At 36.9% G+C, this 21,492-nt stretch overlaps 2 protein-coding genes across 7 annotated transcripts; both read right to left on the bottom strand.

The window, feature by feature from the left end:
• Positions 1-607: 607 nt before the first annotated feature.
• Positions 608-5,723, bottom strand: LOC120442673 (carcinoembryonic antigen-related cell adhesion molecule 20-like). 4 transcript variants are annotated; one of them, XM_039619614.1, is made up of 6 exons: positions 5,702-5,723; positions 3,455-3,570; positions 2,405-2,662; positions 1,256-1,543; positions 893-1,168; positions 608-811 (listed from the first exon to the last, which is right to left on the bottom strand). In XM_039619614.1, the coding sequence occupies exons 2-6, from the start codon at positions 3,510-3,512 to the stop codon at positions 729-731; spliced, it is 963 nt and encodes a 320-aa protein (XP_039475548.1). In that variant the 5' UTR covers positions 3,513-3,570; positions 5,702-5,723; the 3' UTR covers positions 608-728. The 4 variants fall into 4 exon arrangements, with proteins under 4 accessions (XP_039475548.1, XP_039475549.1, XP_039475547.1 ...); XM_039619615.1 differs by lacking the exon at positions 5,702-5,723 and adding an exon at positions 4,823-4,839; XM_039619613.1 differs by lacking the exon at positions 5,702-5,723 and adding an exon at positions 4,450-4,470.
• A 2,990-nt stretch (positions 5,724-8,713) lies between these two features.
• Positions 8,714-13,651, bottom strand: LOC116309516 (carcinoembryonic antigen-related cell adhesion molecule 1-like). Of its 3 annotated transcripts, none has more exons than XM_039619605.1 (8): positions 13,557-13,651; positions 13,179-13,253; positions 12,610-12,888; positions 11,923-12,204; positions 10,582-10,675; positions 10,126-10,175; positions 9,755-9,792; positions 8,714-9,325 (listed from the first exon to the last, which is right to left on the bottom strand). In XM_039619605.1, exons 1-8 carry the CDS (start codon positions 13,639-13,641, stop codon positions 9,203-9,205), a joined length of 1,026 nt encoding a protein of 341 aa, XP_039475539.1. In that variant the 5' UTR covers positions 13,642-13,651; the 3' UTR covers positions 8,714-9,202. The 3 variants fall into 3 exon arrangements, with proteins under 3 accessions (XP_039475539.1, XP_039475540.1, XP_039475541.1); XM_039619606.1 differs by having other exon boundaries at positions 9,755-9,789; XM_039619607.1 differs by having other exon boundaries at positions 10,126-10,172.
• Between the last annotated feature and the right edge of the window lie 7,841 nt (positions 13,652-21,492).

The following is a 21,492-nucleotide window of genomic DNA, read 5'->3' as shown; positions in this document are numbered from 1 at the left end:
CAGCGTGGAGGTGACACAATTTCTTTATCAAGCTGACGTCTCAAAAATCTCTTTTAACTGAGTTACAAATGCATTGACAGAATTATAAATTAATCTTCAAGTTTGTCATTGAAATCCCAACAATCAGAATAATTATTGCAATATCATTCATAGAAATAATTAACTGGATATGTTCCACTGTCCTTGAAAGCCAGGACTTCTGTGTTTTTAGTGACACCTTGTGGTCATATTTAAAACATACACTATAAATTAGCACTAAGTCAATAATGTATCAAATTTAATTGTCAAATATGAATCAAGTCCAACTGCGACATAAAACACACGTTATTTTTCATTTATGTGTTCATATGTTTTACAATAATATATAATGAAAAATGACTGCTCCTCCTTTCCTAACATTTGACATTGCATACTTTTCTTTTGCAGTGTTTTGCAGGAATAATAATACAAAATAAAAAAATAATAAGCTGCTGCAGAAATAAACAGCAGAGAAAATATGCCCAGCTATAATTACAGGGACAGTTCACCCCAAAATCAAACTTACGTAATTTTCCTCTGGCTGTAGGTCTGAGATACTTTTGCAGATATCGGCTTCATTTCATTATTATGTTGTAATTGGGCTATGATAATCCATGGTGTAGTTATCTATTTATTTGGGCATAAAGTTGATACTGGGGTGAAGAGTCTCCTTAAAGTGAAAATAAGTAAACTGTTCTTAGAGCCCAACCCTAGAGGACCCACAGTCCCAGACTGAGAATTCCTGCAAAGAGTCCACTGAGCTGCATCGCCTCTGATCCAGAGATTGGGATATCTGTTTGGAGAAAAAGAAAATAACTGAAACTGATTTAGCAGTAAGAGTAGCAACAAGCAAGCTCTAAAGAGGTGTGTGTACCTTTAACTTCTACCATCTTGGTGGCCTCAGCAGAACGTCCAGCGGTGTTATTCTTTGCAACGCAGGTGAAGTTTTGAAAAGTCCCAGGTAGTGAAGGAGTCCACTTGACCACATTTTTATTGATGGAAAAGTAGGTTCCAACAGGGAAACCTCCCCTGAACTCCCACGTGACGGTACATTCCACATTTAAGGTGCAGCTGGTCAGGCAGGTGAACTCACTTAACTGACCAGGAAACACAGTGTCAGGTCCACTAATGCTGACGTTCCACTGATCATCTGCAAAAGATAAGAAGGCTTGTTGCAGTTATGATAAAATACAGCCTTTCTTGTTTTGGTTCAGTCTCTCTGTATCCTTGTACTTACAGCTGAGCAGATAGCCCAGGCTGACAACTCTTGTCTGTGATGTAGGCAGATAAGTTTGACACTGGTAGAAACCAGCATCAGAAGGCAGCAGTGAGTCAAAGTGAAGTGTGAGGTTGTTTTGCTGAAGCCACATATTTTCACGCAGGGTCACCTCTTGTCCATCTTTATACCAGACCAGGTCTGATAGACCTTGTGGATCACCAAATCTGGCATCATGGCAGATGAGATTTAATGACTGGTTGAGAGATGGGACAGTGTTCAGCGGACTGACCTGTACAGACATTTGATCTGTAAAAAAGAAAAAAACGTTTTTAACTGATAAAGTGAGAATAGAAATATGGACAGTAGTGTTAAGTCTTTGAGTTCAGGTTTTCAGTCCATTTGACCCAGGTGTGTAAAGTCAAGCACCTAGCCATGCAGTCTGCCTTTACAAATATTTGTGAAAGAATGTGTTGTTCTATAAACATCACTGAATTTGAATGAGATAGCGTAATAAGATGCCACCATTGCTAAAAATCAGTATGTGAAATTTCCTTCCTCTTAGATATTCCCTCCTGACTCAATAACTGTAGAGTTTTAAACCTCCTTTGGCATTAGCATCAGCTGAAAAACTGCATGCCCAGGGCCTCATGACAGGGTAGGTGTAATGTGTAGGTAGCAAAGTAGTTTTGTCCGTGTAGTGTGTCCTAATTATGTGTAACTCATACACACCTCGTTCCTGTCGTCAAGGTAAAAAAATTGCTTTAAATGTGACTATAAATGGTCAAAATCTAAACAGCATATTATGGAAATCTGAGGGTAAATTTACTTCAAATAAATTTAATTACTAATGCTGTGATGATTCCTCTGACTCTGGCTGCTTGGTCTTTCTCTGGTGTAATGTAGGAGACAGACAGCATGTGAGAGGCGAATCCCAACAGGATGGAGGAAGCATGCCTGTTGCCTCTCAGCTAATGATTTAAAAAGGGCTGTGAAGCTACTGAGCAGACATGCACATGGTTTAAGAATTTCAGTTTCATTTCATTAACTAAATTTCTGTTCTTCAAAACTCCTTTACCCATACCCAGTACATTTTAGAAGTACAGAATAAAAGGTACCTTTTGTTACTTTCCACTATTTAATGTGACATTTAACTTGACTTGTACTCACTTGTAATTTCTACAATGGTGTCAGTACTTGTGTAGACTCCTGTTTGTGGATTGAAGACAGTGCAGTGCAGTTTCACTGTATCATCCAGTCCATCTGGTGTCCAAGTTAATGTGCTCCCATTGACTGTGCTGGCCTTAAAGGACCAGGTGTAGATGCAGTTTGGAAAACAATTAGATGAGCATGTGAAAGTAGTGGGGGAACCAGCTGTCACCCTGCCAGTCCAAGAAATCTGCACCTTGGTCCCCAAACCTGGTACACCTGAGAGAGAGAGTAGTCAGGATGGCTGCAACACATACCAGTAAAAGCCACTCTGTGTCAGTACTGGTACAATACTGGTTAGAATCACTCATTGACTCAATCTAAGAATTTAATCATGTATAATCCATTACTCCATAATGGATCCCTCTCTGCATAAGTATCCAATAACAGGAGTTCAAATGTGTGTCCAAACTTGAGTGTGAGAAAAAGATGATGTAAGACTTATATTAGTATCAGCAGGTACTCAAAGCTGTCAAGTGTAGTTCTTAACCTACATGTACGTGGTAGAAGGGATTGACAGTATTCAAACATCTTTTCTCAGAGCACACTTGAAAAAAAAAAGTTCTGCTGCTTCCACAGATTTGTTAACATATAAATAATAATGATAATTTACATTTAAGAAAACAAAAGTTAAAGAAGCAACTGTCTTTCAGCAGTCGCTTAAATGAATTAACGTAGTCAGCCGACCTGAGTGACTGAGGAAGGCGGTTCCACAGTTTGGGGACAACAACCTCAAAAACAGGATCACATAATATGAAGAAAAAGCTACTTTTCAATCCTTGTTCAGTTAATTAATTCCATGTATTCTTAAATCACGAGGCAAAAACTTTACACTTAGAAGAAGTTATGTAGGGACAAATGTGATAAACATCTGCTAAAATAAAACATGAATCAAAGCACAGAGACCTGTATTCTTGAGCCTCTTATTAGCTGTTGTATTCATGTTCATAGTCAGCATTTAAAAGAATAATAATAGAGTAATAACAGTGAAGACAAATGAAATGTTCTCACCCATAAGTGCCACCAGCAGAAGACTCTTCCAACAGGATGTCACAGTAACACTCGCCATGTCTGACTCTGCTGTAGGGTTGCTTTACCTTCTTTGTTTTTATAACAGCTGTGAGTTACTGGGAGGAAGTTTTAAATCATTTACTAAATCTGATAAACCGTGCAGATTACAGTCACACTTTGATTTTACCACTGATATTGTTTCATACTGGAATTCACTTGATGATGAAAACAGCAGAAGGTGGAAGTTTCCTGAAACAAGCGAGGAAGAGGTCAAATAGAGTTCAAAGAATAGGTTAGATTTTGTTGTTGTTGTTTTTTGAATGTATTATTATTTTTTTGTTTGGTTTTTATTTCTTTTCCATTAATACGTGGATTAGTCAAGAGCTGCATGAAATTGAAGATTTTTATAGTGCACTCCTCAAAGCACTAGATGGCGCTGTCTCACAGGAGTCTTTTAATTCTGGTTCCTTCTTGCTCTAAATAACCTCTGCATTAAAAATATTCACCAAGAAATACCTGGACCTTTTGGTTACTCTCAACAAGCCTGCAGATCAGTAGTGATACAGTAATAATGCAACATCCAACTATATATTTCTGTTCTCAGCTAATATTATATTTATCTTATCCTTTCCAGCCCTTGGACAACCCAAGCCCCTAAAACATTTCTCCCATGACTGACACTTTGAACCTGATTACATGGAAGATAGAGTATGAATTATGAAATATACCTAATTCAACTTCTGATGGCAGCACGAAGATAAGCTTTTTATTATGTCAGAGGTTTTCTGACACTAGTAGATGAGTCTTCCCTGCTGTCACACACTAAGATAATTCAGTAATTATCATTGCCCAGATAGGTGGGGCTTTTGAAACAAGGGCAAAGACAAGCAGTAAAAGTTGCTGTCAGTCTGTTACTGGTATAAGTACAATGGAAAAAACATTGTAATCTATGTCATGTAGACAGTACTGTGCAAACATCTTAAATCATCCCTCACGTCTTTAGATTTTGCTTCCAAAGAAGTCAAACTGTTTTGTCCTTTTTTTAAAAAGTGGTCTTGAGCAACAGTTCTCCAGGCTTTCTGAAAGTCTTTTAGAGCGTTTCACTACAATCCGGTTGTTCAGTGATGACGTGACGAATCCTACTTCCGGGCCTAAAGTAGTCTGCGTTTAATATGGCTTTTGTGTTGTTAACATGTTTAATGTTTTGTATTTTCTTCTATTTAATCTCAAAAAGCTCCTAAAACAGTCAGTGATCACTGTTGACCTCCCTCGGCTTTTATTACCGCTAATCATTTATTTAAGCTCAGTTTTTAAAACCTTACGATGTAACTACAGCACAGCCCATGCAGCAGTATATGAATGACTAACCTCGTATTGTGGATGGATTATCTTACTTGTTCTCCTGGCTAAAGTTTAGTCCTTTTACAGCATCCTGCCATGCGATTACATTTGTTCCTGACCACCGAGAACACTCACGTTAACTTTTATCGAGTGGAAAAAAAGTTAGCTTGTTTATGTTATGCTAACATAGCTGTGTCGCTAGCGGTCACGTAGCACATCATTATATACCAGCTAGCCAAACTTCAGTAACCCTACAAACGTCACTGCTGTTTAGTTTTCTGTCTTCATTTATGTTGGAAGTTATAGCAGAGCTGTACGTTTGAATTTTTTTCCAAAACCCCGCAGTCAGGACATGCTATATTGTATTTAGATAGAAGCTGGCGAGCTAACTTCCTGCTAACTTCTAATGCCGTTAAATGTCATAAATTCCATTTTCATGGATGCCTGGATGTTAAACTCAATTGTTACACCTGGTAGAGCAGAACACTGATCATTTTATTAAAGATGAAAGACTTTAGACAGTTTTTCAACTCTCAGTAATGCCACAGTGATCGTTTGATATATGGACCTGCAGCGGCGTTTAGGCCCAGACACGGCCAGTGACGTCAGACTGAACAACCGGATTATTGTACCTGGCCATTCTTTAAAGGCAGTGGTTCCCAAACTTCTTTTGCCAGGCCCCCCTTTTTTACAAGAAAAATGTTCGGATCAGCCTGATATTATTTGTATCCCACTGTAACTTTACTGCATAAAGAGCTAACATGTCCAAAATGTCAGGAGTAGTTAGTCATTACAAGAAGTGTTTGTGAACTAAAAATCAAGAATGTGGGATCCTGTTTGTCCGTGATTTGGAGAGCCCAGCGCTGCTCCCGACGCAGGGAAACTATTTTTGCAGGGGAGACCTACCTCGGCACTTATGCAGGTGAAGCCAAAGGGAAGATATGCTTCACCATATTTTCCTGTCTTTGGTTTGGAAGGAAGTTGGTTTGGAAACATATTTGGCGATGCTTCATCTCCTGCTTTGCGTTTGTGTGGGAGCCCCGTCAAAAACCTGTCCACAGTGTCCAAGCGCTCTTTTTTTTTTTCTTTTCATACCGCGCCCCCCCTGCAATGGCTCTGGCGGGCCCCACACTTTGGGAACCTCTGCTTTAAAGGAGTGTTTACTTTTTAATCCACTGAATTAAATACCATTCAGCATTATGAGGCACCTAACTCAAAGGATGAACCAGTGCTGTCTACACTTAGCAAAGAACCAACCAGAAATTCTACTTTTAGACACTTAGTCACAAACCCATAATTTGTTCCCATTTCTTTAGTTGAATCTAAGAAAAATGTAAAAAAAAAAACCAAACAAAAAAAAACAAACAACCAAGTTTTACCATCAGAACATCACAAAGGCAGATATCTAACACTGACTTTCAGGCATGAAGAAGCTACAGTATTAATATTCAATGAAGGCCTGACCGCACAAGTCTGGAAAAGTACCACAACCAAATACCTCCAAAATGTAAGTCAGTGGTTGAGAAGCCAGAGGAATGGTAGGGATAAGATCCAAGCCTTCAATGCATACATTCTAAAGGTCAGATATCTAGTTGGAATAATAAGCTGGGCACAGAAGAGGATATATGTCACTGATGTCAAGACAAAAAAACTCCTCACAGTGCACTGGGGTGTCCAGCTGAAGTCCAGCACCTTGAGGCTCTATGATCAATGGACAGAGGGAGAAAAAGGATTATTGGGTGTCAGAGCCATAATCCAGGATGGTGGAGAAGTTCTTAGAGAAGTTCATCTGGTTCCCTGAGAATTTTTCTCCAAAAGTACTTTAGGTGGCTGAAGGCAAATGGTGATGAAGAACATGAGGAGAAACAATCATGGATAATCAAGCCCCTGGATATGATGTACCAATGATAACACAGGATGTAGCTAACATCAGCAAATCCAACCAGTGGCTTAAAAAATGTTGGCCTAAAGTGCAACACAAAGGCACTAATCACAGCAGCACAAGAATAGGCTCTAAGCACCGGATCCATAGAGGCAGGAGTCTAGCACAGCTGACAGAACTGAATACGTTGACTGTGCAAAGATGTCCTGGAAAATATCAAGCACATTGTATCAGGATGTAAGATGTGTGTCCACAGTGGTACCAGAGGTAAAAGTAATACTGTGAGCTGTGACCATTAAACTTGAGGGACTAGCTCCAGCAGATTCCAGGCACAACATCAGAGGTCTCTATTCAGAAGAGCACAAGAAAAGCTGAGTCACCCTTTTTAGAAAATTTTCCAAAAGAATATCTCTGAGTCTGTTTGCTTGGTGAACTGTTACATTTGCCTTGACAGTATATGTTTGACAATGTGGTTAGCAAATTTAGCAGGCTTTGTCACAGCACATTAACAGGTACTTTTGGTACAGTGTTATCTTAATGTGTTGTTGTGATAACAGGTCGGATAACCGGAATATAATTTATTGGCTGAACTTTGAATTTATTGCTGCAGTTTCATGCTGTGTCATTCCTCTAAATCTTGCATTGTTTGGCTACAACCTTATGTTGAGTGTATATCAAATACACTAACATCAGAAAAACAAAAATAAAAAAGCATAAAAATGTAGGAATATACCTGAACTACATTCTTCTACGTTCTTTTTGCAAGAGGGAGAGTAACATGTTTTCTTTCATTTCCTCCTCTCTGGCTGTTACCACAGATATGCTTTATGATCGCTGCATTTCTGAGAAACATGGAGTAACAGAAATATATTGATATTTCTTATATTTATTCCTCTTCCTTATTCCCCAGTGCATTTACCTTTCCTCTTTGCAACATCTAATTCTTGGAAAAATCAAAGACAAATAAATGAAAGAAGTCTGTATTTAAAAAAAGGGCCCATGTGCTTTATCAGGTGTGAAGAAGTCAGAAAGGTCACTAAAGCAGAAGAAACAAAAAAGTCAAAGGCATCAAAACAAAAAAGTTTATTAGAAAAATGAATGCTCTCCTTAGAGGAACACTGTAAACTGGTGACACACTTATGACACATTCATCTCAGCATGTAGACGAGCACTCAAGTGCATGAGATAGGAAAGTCATTTCCCAGAGCTTCATGTGCTATAAACTAAAGTTATTACTTTACACAGAGGGCAAAAGTTTATCCACTTCCCTTCAGAGCCTCCAAGGTTTTCTGGGTTGTTGGTTGTCAACACTTCAATTTGTTCAACATTCAGAAAAATACATTTTATAAGTCATTAGTGAATTATAAATAATTTTAATGAACGACCCTCTTAATCAGGATATTCAAAGACCATTCTTTGATACTAATGTATATACAGTATTCAATAAATGGATTAGATGTAATTAATACCTTTATTGACACAAAATGTGTTGCAATTTAATAAATTAATATGTTACAGAATTCCAGGCTTGACAACTTGTATTCGGTTGTATTACACAGACACAGTCTGCATACTGATACCTTCTAGTTACACTACTGAAATATGCTGACAGAGGGAGCGTGTTGTTATTTTGTAAGTGCAATGTCTGTTCTTTACTGTAGAAAAGTTAATCCAGATATACCTTTAGATAATAATGGCCTAAAAATATATTTATAATTAATTTCAATAAGCATTTTGAAGGGATAATAAAACTATAACTTTACTAATTACTTTGTGTGTGGAAATTATTTCTGCCCTGAAAAAAAAATCAAAGGTTTTCGTGTGCCTATATTTTTTTAAAACAAACTCATAATATTCCCCCCACCCCAAAATGGCAAATGGTATTTTTAAGCAGTTTTAAGCAGCAAAAAATCTGAATACAGATAGAGATTTATAGTAAATGGAGATGTAACACCTTGAAATGCAGTGCAGGGTATTCTCTAGTGAGCAATGCATGTTCGCTCTAAACTTGACAACCCAATAACTGAGAATTTTTGAAAGTTTAAAAACTCGCCATTAACATTTTCTTTGTTGTAACATTTCATTTAATTCAAAACTTTCAAACAGTGCAGCACCTTTACAGTTCACTAAGGTAATGGCACATTAATCATTCATCAAACTGATCATTAAGTAGTATCCAGGAGTGCTATTTTTAACAAATAAACACTAGAATCTCATATGAAATCACATGATATTACATTATGTCAAACCTGTGAGAAACATTAGCTAGATTAACATTTGAATCAAATATAAAGAATATTACTGCTTAGGTAACTGCATTTTACATGGACTGTAAAACACGATATACAGTTTTTTAAAGAAATATCAAAGTAATAAATAGAAACAGTTTTCCAGTGACAGTAAACTTCAGAGCTGGTTGGTTGTTAATTACATGTTAAAGGAAAGTCGGAAAGCCATGTCCAGACAAGCTCACAATGAAGGAACTACAAGAGAAGTTCAGGTTTCACTGCTTTTGGTGTCCAGTACTATTTGAATCTATTCACTTCCTGCATGACGTCATCATAGGAAGGAGGGGAGGATGCATAATGTGCAGAGTCACTATGTGTATTTTTGTTTGGGATAAACCTCACATTTGTAAAGTTCAGCTCCTACAAATGAAAAAGAGAAGACAGAAACATTACAGATGTAAAGTACACAGGATTTTATTGTCTTTGTGTTAGATTTTATAAGATGTAACTTCCATTTATGTCTTGATGCATCCTCAATCATGCAGGTAAGTAAATCCCCAAAAGTTGATTCTGTTCATCTGGACGTGGCATTTTCAGTGGGTGACGAAATGTTTCTCCCACTGAAAACGCAACGTCCAGACGAACAGAACCAACTTATGGGGATATCTTCCATTTACTTTCATTGTATTGGATAAAATATCGAACTGATATGGAGTTAGCATAATCGTTAATCGGCCCATGCAGTCCTGGTCAAATACCCTGTAGCCACTCACACAAAACTATAAAGACCATGATTTCTCCAAACATTTTGCAAACATAGGTGAACATCAAAGAAGTAAAACCTTTTACCTGACTGGAGGAAGCTGGATTATCCTGACCTTCAGCTGCTTTAAAAATAAACAAATAATTTAGGGAAACAATACTAACACGCACAGAAACACACAAAAAAGCAAAGCCATCAACTTGCTACACGTTCTCTCTCAGCAGCCAAACACAACAAACAGGCCAGAAAAGTAAATCTTGGCTGTCAGACATACTCACAGTGAAAATTGGAGAGGAATTATGTGGAAACATCACAGAACAAATGGGAAGCTACCTGCATCACACATTATCTGATTTTGTGTTTTCCTTTGCATTTAAATTAAAGCAGCTCCACAATAAACTTATCCAAAAACCGTACTGGTATTTATATGATTACATTTTATTTATTTGAATCTTACCTGTTGCAGTGGTAGTTTCTGTGTGTGTGGACTGGTTCAGATGTCTTCTGCTGAGAGAGTTAAAAGGTCATTACTATACATTACAACACAAGCATTCTCTGACCTTTTGTCACATAATAACACGTATGGAGCCTCAATGTTTTTACAAAATAAATAATACAACCACAATCATTCTATATGCCTAAAATGTTTTTGTGAGTTTAAGTTTTACTGTTATAAAAGTTTTAAAAATAGGATTTCCAACTGTATTTTAACACAGCTTTACTCACATTCTTATGTCAATTACTGTTATAGACATAATTATTTTATTACAGTCGCACAAAAACAACAAAATGCAACAAAAGATTTAGCTACCCTGAGAAATAACAACAAATCACAAGCTTGAGTCATGACTAGAACTACACAGATATCACACATTCACAATTTAAAAATGTTTCCAAGCTGTTTCCAACATACTTTCTCTTATAGATGTAGTAGCCGCCACCAACAGCTGCAGCAACGATGACACAACATGTGATTACTATTCCACTGATGAGACATTCTGATGATTCTAGGAAGATACAAATGAAAAAAACAAATATTTTCATCATCATATTTTTGAAAAAGAAATTGCCCCATCATTTCATAATAATGTAATAATTACCTCATTTGTTTGATTTTGTAATTTGTCAGATTTCAGTGGCTTTCAGAGAGACATAATTTTTCCCCAGCACATATCAGTGTTTTAGTAAAACTGTGGAGGTACTATGCGTCTTTGGCAAACATATTTATATCTTTAAGCAAAGTTATGTACTTAAAAACACATGTCTTGTGAGCTTAAAATAAACCTTCATTGTTTTGTTAGTATCATCGCTATGGAAAAAATATGAGTGATATAACAGTAAAACCCACAAACATATGTAGGTATCTCATCCATGCACCACTGATCGTGGCATTTTCCTAATCATGCCGGACAGGTCTAGTTACCACAGTCAGATAAATCAACCCCTTTAACCTTTACATACTGTTCAGGTCATATTAGATGCATTTTAAAGGTAAAGTAAGAATACCCTAAATACCTGACTTTTACCCTGTAATTTGGTGACTCTATATGTTATACTGTTGTACAGCTGATTCTAAATTTTAAACCATTAGAGTCAAATTGGACCGTTATCTGTTCAGATGGCTACGAGATTCACCAGTGTGAGTCAAGTCAAAGAAAGTTGTGGTTTCAGGGAGTCTTGAAACTGTCAAACTGTAAACCCATGTGTGCCCAGGATCCTACAGAGGTCATACAGAGGTCAGAGGGTGACTCAGCTTTCAGCACAGGCACTGACAATATAAGTATATAATCTGAAAATAAACAAAAAATAAATGTATGTATTCTGCATAGTGCTACGCCCATGTAAACAGGTAGTGTAAGATGGATAGTGTGAAACTCATACTTAACGACACATATAGAAGTATTCTTGTTTTACACAGAGTATGACCTTTTTTTAAAAAAAAAAAAAAATCAGGTTGTACTAAGAAAGTTTACTGAATAACAACTGAAAAGGTTAGGTTCTGTGGGGTGTATCATTAAACAACATATCAAAACAGATATATGCAAAAAAAAACCAAGTCTGACTTTTGCGTCCAAGACACAGTTTTTGTAGTTTTGCTTCTCTGCACCGCCACAGTCAATTTTAAATCAAACAACTGAAATGTGTAGAAAAATGTACACATTCAGCTTTAATTCTGAACCAATAATTGCATCAACTGGTCAGAAATTACATCCATTCTTATAAATGTAAATATAATATATATATACCAACTTACCCACTGAGTCTATAGCCACTATAGTGATGGATAAAGGCTGAGATGTTTCATATCTCAGAGTTCTGCTGTTAAAGGCCTGACAGCTGTAGTTTCCACTCTGACTCGTGCGAGCATCAATCACACCAAAACCTATTCCACCTGTAAACCCCAGGGCTCCATTCACAAGCCAGTGATACCTTGCAGGAGGTTTGGAATCAGCCTTGCAACTGAAGAAGATGTCTGACCCTACTTTATAATATTCCTTTGATGGATTTACTCTCAATTTTATATTTTCAGGACCATCTAAATGAAAAGGGAAAATAGAAAAGTTCATGATAATTGCATGAAAAGTGACAGTTTGTAATATTCAGTTTGGTGTAAGATCATTAGTAAATAACAATACTTCACATCAAGTTACCAGGAAAACAAATCTCTGTACAATTTAATACATTCAAACAAAACCTTCTAAATTAAAACAGTTTAGCTGGCACTCTGTGATAATGTCCCATCAAGCCATCCAGTTTCTTAACCACAGTCATGGGGTGGCTCTAGTTGGTGTTGTTAGAGAAGCCATTTTTCAATGTATTCCTATTAAACTGAGAAATGTGTTTTGGAATATCTAATGTTCTGAAATCTAAACCACTGTCTAAACTCTGTTTGTTGTTTGCATCCAGATGCTTTCAGATAAGTTACTGATTAGTAACTCACAGCTGATGGAGAGCTTCACTGGATCACTGGTGCCATTACTGAGAAGATTGGACACAAGACATCTGAACGGCCCTTGGTCAAACCGGGTCACATTGATTATAGTCAGATTGGAGCCTCCATCAGTGAAGTGAACTCTGTCATTTGCTGTAACCTCAGAGCTGCCGTTGAACCAGAGAAAAGAGGTGGGAGATCCAGAGGCAGAGCAGACAAGAGTGACAGAACTGTTGAACTCAACCAAGTCTGTCTTGCTGCTGGTTATCAATATATTTGAGACTGACTCTGTGAAAGAAAAACAAAAGGGTTTGATTGCTGACATCATAAAAAAAGGGCTGAAAGTGAGTGATGTGTGCACTTATGCACATAAGTGGCAAAGTAACACTATCTTCATTGAAGCACAGAGGATGCAGGATCTAAAGGTAATAGTGTTTACCTTCATTATTTACCTTCTTGTACATATACATCACACATTTTCTCTTTCTGTAATGTAATATAAAATTGTAAAAAAAAAAATGTTTTCAAAAAGAGTCACATACAAAACAAAATGATGATATTAGACTCCATCTGCTCACCGTTTATGTTCACACTTGTATGTCCTGCCATAGTTGGTTCATCTGGTGAGACCACATCATTTCCCTCTATAAAACCTGGAGGAGGGGGGTATGAACATGTGGTAGTCAAAATAACTCTGACTTGAAGATGACCTCATACTGTCTGCCTTAGTGGTAGGAAAATCACATGAAGTCTGTACTCTAGACTTAATGTCTGTTTTTGGCAAACAGCACTAAATAAATGAGTGGTGATCATAATAACTGTTAGCCAACTGTGATTTCTGTGACTTTTTACTTTTATTAATGACTCCCGTTGGCCAACAACGAAACAGTCATGTGAATTTCACAACGATTATGACACAAAGTTTTGAAAGAACAGCTTATTTTTAAGATTCTTACCTGTAAAAGTCGCACAGATGACAATCAACAGTAACACAGCCATTTGTTTATTGAGTTGTTCAGAAGGTGAATGTTCAATGATCATGAGCCCTAAACTAAAGATCTACCTACAAGGCGTATTGCAAATTTCCCACATAAAGATAGTGTCCCATAGATTGCATGACAAACTCCTCCTTCTTCCCTGAAAACACAGAATAGGTTTCCCTCCTGTGGTGAAATTCTGTTTGTGCAAGCTAGGTGTGTCAAACTTAAGGCCCGGGGGCCAAAATCAGCCTGGCAAGACTCCAATCTGGTCCACTGGAAAGCTCTGGAGAGAGAATGTGAAGGAGTGCAAAGATTTTGAACTTTTAGCTGTGTTTTCAGACATGCAAGTTTTGCAGCTTTTTCTATTGATAAAGACTTCCCCGGATTGCCATTCATACTGCACCAAAGTAGCGACATAATATATAAACAATTAAAAGACAGAAAAGATCTTGTTTGTCCACTATTTCTTATGGAAAGTATTTTTATTATAGTAGGCCCAGAGTTAAAAACAAAGTCCTTGAATTAACAAAAACTGTATTGTTTTATAAATACAAGATAATTTGGACATTGAGCTGGCAGAACTTTTGATACATTTATTTTTATATATTTATTGTGTAAAGAAACTGACACATACCCATCAAGGATCTGGGTCATTTGACCAAGTGTTTTTATATGCTGGGTCAACCCTCCATGCATGGTCAGGAAGCTCCTGACCATGACCAGAATCATAGTCAGGAATCTCAACGCGATTAAATAATTTAACGCAATTAACCCATCTGGAGTGAAGAATGACTCAAAATCCCTGAAATGTCTCTGTCAACGCATTTTGTGCAGTTTGTCCAAAGTTTGTCCATTCTGCGCTCCAGATGGGTTAATTGCATTAAATTATTTAATCGCTTTAATCTTGATGACAGCGTGCAGTGTTAATGTGTTAACGTTGACTATATGTACTTTTGTTCCCTCTGCTCTTCCCACAAATAATTCTATGTGATTGCAAACAAATGTATCAGAATATAGATGTGATTTAGGCAGTGTCAAGAAGGGAGAAATAGGCTATATCAGGATGACCCTATAAACATGTTTTTGTCCAGGAGACCCCACTTTGGAGGTACAAAAAAAGTACAACTGTTTGGGGTTTATTTCACAAGGTCTCTCATGTATGAAATTAATTATTGTATAAAATATTTTACTGCAGAAGTGAATAAATTGGCACATATTGTAGAACACATCATAAATAAAAAGAAATAAACAAACCAAAAATACACAAACCAAGCTGAATCTTGAACTTAAATCATCTTCATTTGAATGTTGCAGAGGGGGTCCTCTACATCTCTGGAAAAACAAACATGTACAGTGAGTATCTTATGTCACTGAGGAATAGCACTACAAGGAAATAACAGATAATAATGAAAATGTCCACTATTTCCACCAAATTACCCCCAGACAATCAACACAAATGGAGAATAAATTAGGGTTAATGACAAACCTGTAACCAAACTACAACAAGCAAATGCTCTTTACCATAAATACAATAAGCAGACAGATTATTTAAAATTAAAAGGGTCTGTTTACTAATATTGGAGAAAAAATAAGAAATATAGAAATTAAAGTTCACTTCTCTTACTGTTCAACTGAAATTTCAACACATTCTTATCAGTTACCACCGACTATCTTATTTTAAGCCGGCAAAACAATATAGCAGAAAATAAAAGTTGCAGACCTGAATTGAATTTGGGGATCATTGTGTCCAAAAACTTACTGGTCACTACAGTCCACCTGGAGTAAACAATATAAAACAGTGTAGTGCATTTTGAAAGTCATGTGTCCAGCAGGGATCACTCTGTTCCAGGGCTGGACATCTGGCATGGCGGGCATTTGCTCAGTGGACCGACACAGTTTTGGACAGATCTACTGAAGTCAATTGAAGGCCCGTTGTACAGCGGTCCAATAAGCACTGAAAGAAGCCTATTCATTGATTTTCATCTATATTTTACAGAAACTTGCATTAAAAAAATCACAAGGTGAGAACACAATCCTGTGCAATGATAATTTGGAAGCAACATTTAACAAAACATTGCACTTTTAATTAAATAGTTCACCTTTTTTCTGCTACAGTAGCAAGTCTATTAAACTTCCCATAACACCTGTCAGTTATGACATTTGTATTATAAAGTATTGCTTGTAAGGTAACGGAGGCGTTATTCTCACAGTGAATAACAGCTGTGCTGATTTGCTTCAAATCTGCTGTTTGAATAGTCTTGATAAAAAGAGGACTCACTGAATCCCATACAAGTTTGTTTTTGGAAAATTATTGTTTCACAGTTGGAAAAGTAACTAGATTAAAGATTTCTGAGGACAGGAGGACGCAGCAGGCAATTTAGACACCATTGTGTACTTGTTGACATCATGGCTCGCTCAACTCTAGCATTTGCTTAATATTACCAATAACTAATATTCTTAAAAAAAAAGGCAAATAAAAATTTATAAGCACTTTGGCAAAATGCTCAACAGTAATGCAGTAAACAATCGACTGATTTGCTGATGATCTTAGAAAGTGGCAAAGAACTTAACTGTCTTCTAATATTGAGAGATTTGTATGATCTCTTACACCCCTCGTACACTGAAGCAACAACAGTCTCCCTATGATTCAGGTCAAGTCAAGTGGCTTTTATTGAAACTTCAACCATACAGTGGTACAGTACAGACTGAAATGAGACAGCGTTCCTCAGAGACCCTGGTGCTACAAATGACATATAACGGACAAACACAGGAGTGTGTAAGTGCAATGTGCAAAAAAAACCCCAAACAAACAAATAATGTCTTTTAATAAAATGACTGTACATGTGTCATGGTCCTGAGTCTGACGACTCAGTGTTTTGTGTTTCCTTTTAATATTCTATGTTCTTGTTTATTCTGGTTATGTCTTTCATTAAGATTTGCCATTTGTTAGGTTTCTGTTCTGTGCCTGCCCTGGTCCCACTTCTCTGTGTTCCCTCTGTCTGTCCATGATGTCACAGTGTCTGCTCGTGAATCTGTCTGTTAAGTTCAGTGTCTAGTCTGGATCTCTGTGTCTGTTATGCATTTCCTGTTTTACTTTGAAGGTCCATGTCTTATGTGAATGTGTCTAGTTTTGCTTCCCCTCGGTCTCATCATGTCTGATTACTCCCAGCTGTGCTCTCCTTCTGTGCCTCATTCCCTCATTATTCCTCTGTGTATTTAAGCCTTGTGTTTGCCTCTGTTAGTTGCTGGTCTGTCTGTGTTGTTTCCCTGAGTCTCCCTGTGGTTCCTCCGTGTTCTTCCTGTGTTCCTCTCTGTGTCACCCTAAGGGTTTTGACTTCTTTTCCATGTGTTTAGGTTTTCCCAGTTTTAGTTTATTTCTTAGTTCCTGTCCTTGCCATCTCCACTCTCATATCAACCTCTGCCTGCACTTGGGTCCTTACTTCACCTCCACACGTCTGCCATCGCAGCCGTGACATGTATACAACGTTACACTGCCAGTTACACAAAAGAGCCAAATGTTTGCTTAAATTCCTTATTGCTTATAATTAACATTTATGTTTCAAATAAAGCTAAATTATTGAAAAAAAGAATAACTCATCATAATAATAATAATAATAATAATAATAATAATAATGACATTTAGTCAGTCAGTTACTTTATGGTTTATTTTTAAAGGGATAACAATTCTACATGCAACAAGCCACCCACCACAGTATTTATAACATTTCACTGTTATGCTGATGTTTCTCAAATTTACTTTCCTCTTAAAAATAGTTCTACAGACTCTCTGAAGGTTTTGCTAGACTGCCTTGATGACACTAAATCATGGTTTGCATTACATTTTCTGAATGTAAACGACCAAAAAACTGAGATTTGGACCTTCTGACCCTCGCTTTTCTCTTAAGGTTGACCTAAGAACAATTTGTCAGTTGCTGACTTCGAGAAAGTGATACATGCATTTATTTCATCCAGGCTTGACTATTGTAATGGTCTTTATTTTGGTATCAGCCAGGCTCTGCTCTCTCGTCTTCAGCTAGTTCAAAATGCTGCAGCCCGACTCTTGACAGGCACTCATAAACATGACCATATTTCCGCAGTCTTGGCTCATTTAAACTGGCTTCCAGTGCGTTGTAGAATTGATTTCATTGCTTGTTTTTAAATCTCTAAATGGATTAGCTCCGTCATACGTCTGATCTGTTAACTAAAAATACTACAGATAGAACTCTGAAGTCAGCTGATAAATTGCTTCTAGTTGTCCCTACAAGAAGGCTAAAAAACAGAGGTTAGTGGTTGTAAAATAGTCTGAGGTCACACAGTCTGTGCTCCAGACTGAAGGTCTGTTGGCCAACAACTGGATAATGTGACATACTTAAAAAATTTGATGCAGTTTTACTGAATAACTTTAAATGATGATGAAAATGATGAAAACTTTAACAGATGATGAAAGTCAGTAGTCATTTAGCCATTAATTAAAACTTCATGAGGTGTACAGAAGATGAATGTTCAAAGGTCAGCCTGACCCCTAACCTGACATTCCCTATCATAAATGAATATCTACAAGCTTACTGTACGCCTCAGTTTTTCCCAAAAACCTGGAACAGGTCTCCCTACTGTGGTGAAAATGTGTTTGTACAAACACTCTCGAAGAAAATGTGAATTGAAATTTTACAAATCACCTAAACTCACATGATACATTCATTTCTCTATTTCAAATTATGATGTTCAATTATTTCAAGTGAACTATTAAATATATAAATTCCCCTCTCGCCTCTGTGGGCGGCCTTTTAGTCTTCAAGCTCAGGTCCAGAGGCCTGGGAGCTTGAGGGTCCTGCTCAGTATCTTTGCTGTTCCTAGGACTGCGCTCTTCTCGACAGAGATCTCGGATGTTGTTCTTGGGATCTGCTGGAGCCACTCGCCTAATTTGGGGATCACTGTAGCGAGTGGTCCGATTACCACTGGGACCACTGTTACCTTCACCCTCCACATCTTCTCAAGCTCTTCTCTGAGCCCTTGATACTTCTCAAGCTTCTTGTGTTCCTTCTTCCTGATGTTATCATTGTCATTCGGTATTGCTACATCTATCAGTTCCTCGGCTTGTCCACCACTGCTACGTCCTACTATGACATATTGGTTCTGCTAGAGTTTTTCCTTCCCACTGTCACCAAGTTCTTGCTAAAAGGAGTCATGTGATTGTTGGGGTTATCTCTGTATTGTTGTAGGATCTTTACCTTAAAGTGCCTCAAGGCAGCTGTTATTGTGTATTGGTGCAATATAAATAAAACTGAATTGAAATGACAACAACAGCGATGCAGACAAAGAAATAAAGTTTCAAACTTTAGAATCCACCAGTATTTATTTTTAAATAAACAGAGTATCCTCTGTTCCTTCAATATTATTACTACTTATTATAACATTGCACTGCTAACCAGTACCATGAATTTGTCACCAAATCCAGTTATATCAATACAGACTTTGTTCCATAAACACAGTATGTTGATAATAACAAAAGTTAATATTCATTGGTTGTTGGAGGAGGAAGCCTCAGAATTTGCAGCAAATTCTGCAGATACGGGGGTGCAGCAGCCACAGCAAATGTGACACTTGCTGCCACAGTTCTCTGTGTTATAAAGCATCTGTGGGAAACACAAGAGACATGAGCACAGTGTTCATCTGTAGCATTATCACTCACTCTGTTTATTTTCACCTCATGTGGAGGAAGCACCAGAAGACTTCACTGACAAAACACATTCACTCATTATTAAATTAGCTCAAAGTATGTGGCCAAAGTCATTCAGTTAATGTTACCTTCCATGAGTCCACTGATACTTCCTCATGTGCTGCTGCTGGATTGTCCATGCTCATTGGTCCCTTCAGTTCTTGTTCCTGTTACTAAATTTTTTCCAGTAGAAGCCATTTTATTTAAACAAACTTTTGTGGACTAAAAGCTAATTTACTTGGACAAAGTCAAGTTGAGCACAACAGGCACCACAAATGCAGCACTGAATGTCGTCATATAGGAAAGTTTGAGGGGTCCCGACTTCTGATACTGTAACCTCTGTGATACAAACTGAGAAGTGCATTTAACATACAAAATGAAAATAATAGGCTATTTTATTAAAGCTTGTGTTAGCCTTACCATTTTGGCTGTACTGACACATTATCAGCACCTAATGACAATGATTGTACTTAAATTGTAAAACTAAACCGTTAACTCTAATATGATTTTTAACCGTGCACAAACTTGTTACTTTACTTGATCATGCAAAAATATATGAAGTATGAAATTACAGGAAAAATGTTAAGCAAATAAATACCTGTGGTTATTATAAAAGTTAATAAAAACAGGGAAGTATCTATATTATTTCTTTTGGCCAGGTTAATTCTTGCATGCAGTGTTATTATTTCTGTTGCATTTAAATCCTCCTGTCAGCTTATTTGTTATTAATTTTTATTTATTACTTATTTGTTTAATATGAATGTGCTAAATTGTTTCTCAGTGATAAAGAGCCTCCTGGTAGCAGCACATGATTCATGTGTTTATCAGTCATTAATGTTCTCATATAATGTTTTTCACATCTAAATCTAATAGTAAAACAGTGCACATTACAGTCACACCCACATTTCCCAAGTTTTTTTTTTTCTACCTAATGTCCTTGATGATGAGATAGAACAAATGTGCATATTTCATTGAGTTAGTTACAGTTAGTTTTGAGGTGATGCTGTGGTCATTGTTATTTCACGAATGTATGGATTTGTAAACATTATTAAAAATACAGGTTGAAACAGCGCTTTTGAAAGTGCACAACTGCTATTCACATTCCTCAAAACACCAGGTGGCACTGTCTCACATGGGTCCTTTTTATTACTTCTGGTTCCTTCTAGTTCTAAATAAGGTCTTCGTAAAAAGTATGACCAGAAAATGACCTGAATTGCAGGCTATAAAGAGTTATCAGTAAGCCCGACACTGGTGTTGATAAGGCAATGAAGCTCACGTTATATTTCCTCTTTTCGCAAATCTTGCTCAATGAGTATTTCTTTTTTCTTCTCTAATCCTCACTGTGTGTGTCTGTATGTGAGGCATTATTTCCCTAAATGACTGTGAATTTTAAGCCTAATTACATAAACGATAAACTACAAACTAGCAAACACATCTATTTAAAATACTAACCTTAGCATTTATTTCTATGTTTTTTTAATTGTCATTATTATTTTGGGTGTTTTATTATTTTAGTTCTCTGTTACTAGTAGAGAAGTCTTCCCAGCTGTCAGACACTAAGAGAAGTTATTAAATATTGTGTTCAAATATGTAGCACTTTTCAAAAGAAACAAAGAGCAATCATTAAAAGACTCAGTAATCTGTCAGTTTGTGGTATAATTCTATTTTCAAATTTAAGTAAAAGCAGGTGTAGATGTGTAATATGTAACAGACTTAATGTGTGTTCATTAACAGGTACTTTTACTGCACTGTTATTTCATTTTATTGCTGTGATGACATTAGGTTGGCACGGCAACGTATTTGATGTACAATGACCTTTGAATTTATTGCTGCAGTTAAAATGCAGTTGCAGTTAAGAGTTTCATTCCTGGAACTAAATTTATTTTTGTATAATTAGGCTACAACTACTTCCTCCTGCAGTTACACTTCTAATATTTTCTTCGTCTTTTGTTTTATAACTTTAAACTAAGTACACAAACACCAAAGAAACTTTCAACAGTATAGTTGCAATAATAAATGGGCCTTCATTTGCAGCCCTCTTTGGGTCTTGCGAATAAGAAGATATTTATGTTCCTGTTCTGAACTTCTTTATTTTTTCAGTTACAGTTCCTTTCTTGTGACATTTTAAACAATAGATATCCATCAGCTACTGTGTCATTTCATCTCTGGAAAAACAAAAACAAACAAAGAGACACA

This window comes from Oreochromis aureus, linkage group 11, assembly GCF_013358895.1.
Source record: "Oreochromis aureus strain Israel breed Guangdong linkage group 11, ZZ_aureus, whole genome shotgun sequence".
NCBI lineage: Eukaryota > Metazoa > Chordata > Actinopteri > Cichliformes > Cichlidae > Oreochromis > Oreochromis aureus.
Note: the sequence above shows the minus strand (reverse complement) of the source record. Positions and strands in the feature narration are given on the sequence as shown.

Coding starts and splice junctions, on each gene's coding strand:
- LOC116309516 (XM_039619605.1), bottom strand. CDS start 13,641: ATGATCATTGAACATTCACCTTCTGAACAACTCAATAAACAAATGGCT. Junction 12,889..13,178: donor TACAAGTGTGAACATAAACG/GTGAGCAGATGG, acceptor TTTCTTTCACAG/AGTCAGTCTCAAATATATTG. Junction 12,205..12,609: donor AGTGAAGCTCTCCATCAGCT/GTGAGTTACTAA, acceptor CTTTTCATTTAG/ATGGTCCTGAAAATATAAAA.
- LOC120442673 (XM_039619614.1), bottom strand. CDS start 3,512: ATGGCGAGTGTTACTGTGACATCCTGTTGGAAGAGTCTTCTGCTGGTG. Junction 2,663..3,454: donor TCTGCTGGTGGCACTTATGG/GTGAGAACATTT, acceptor TCTCTCTCTCAG/GTGTACCAGGTTTGGGGACC. Junction 812..892: donor CAAGATGGTAGAAGTTAAAG/GTACACACACCT, acceptor TTCTCCAAACAG/ATATCCCAATCTCTGGATCA.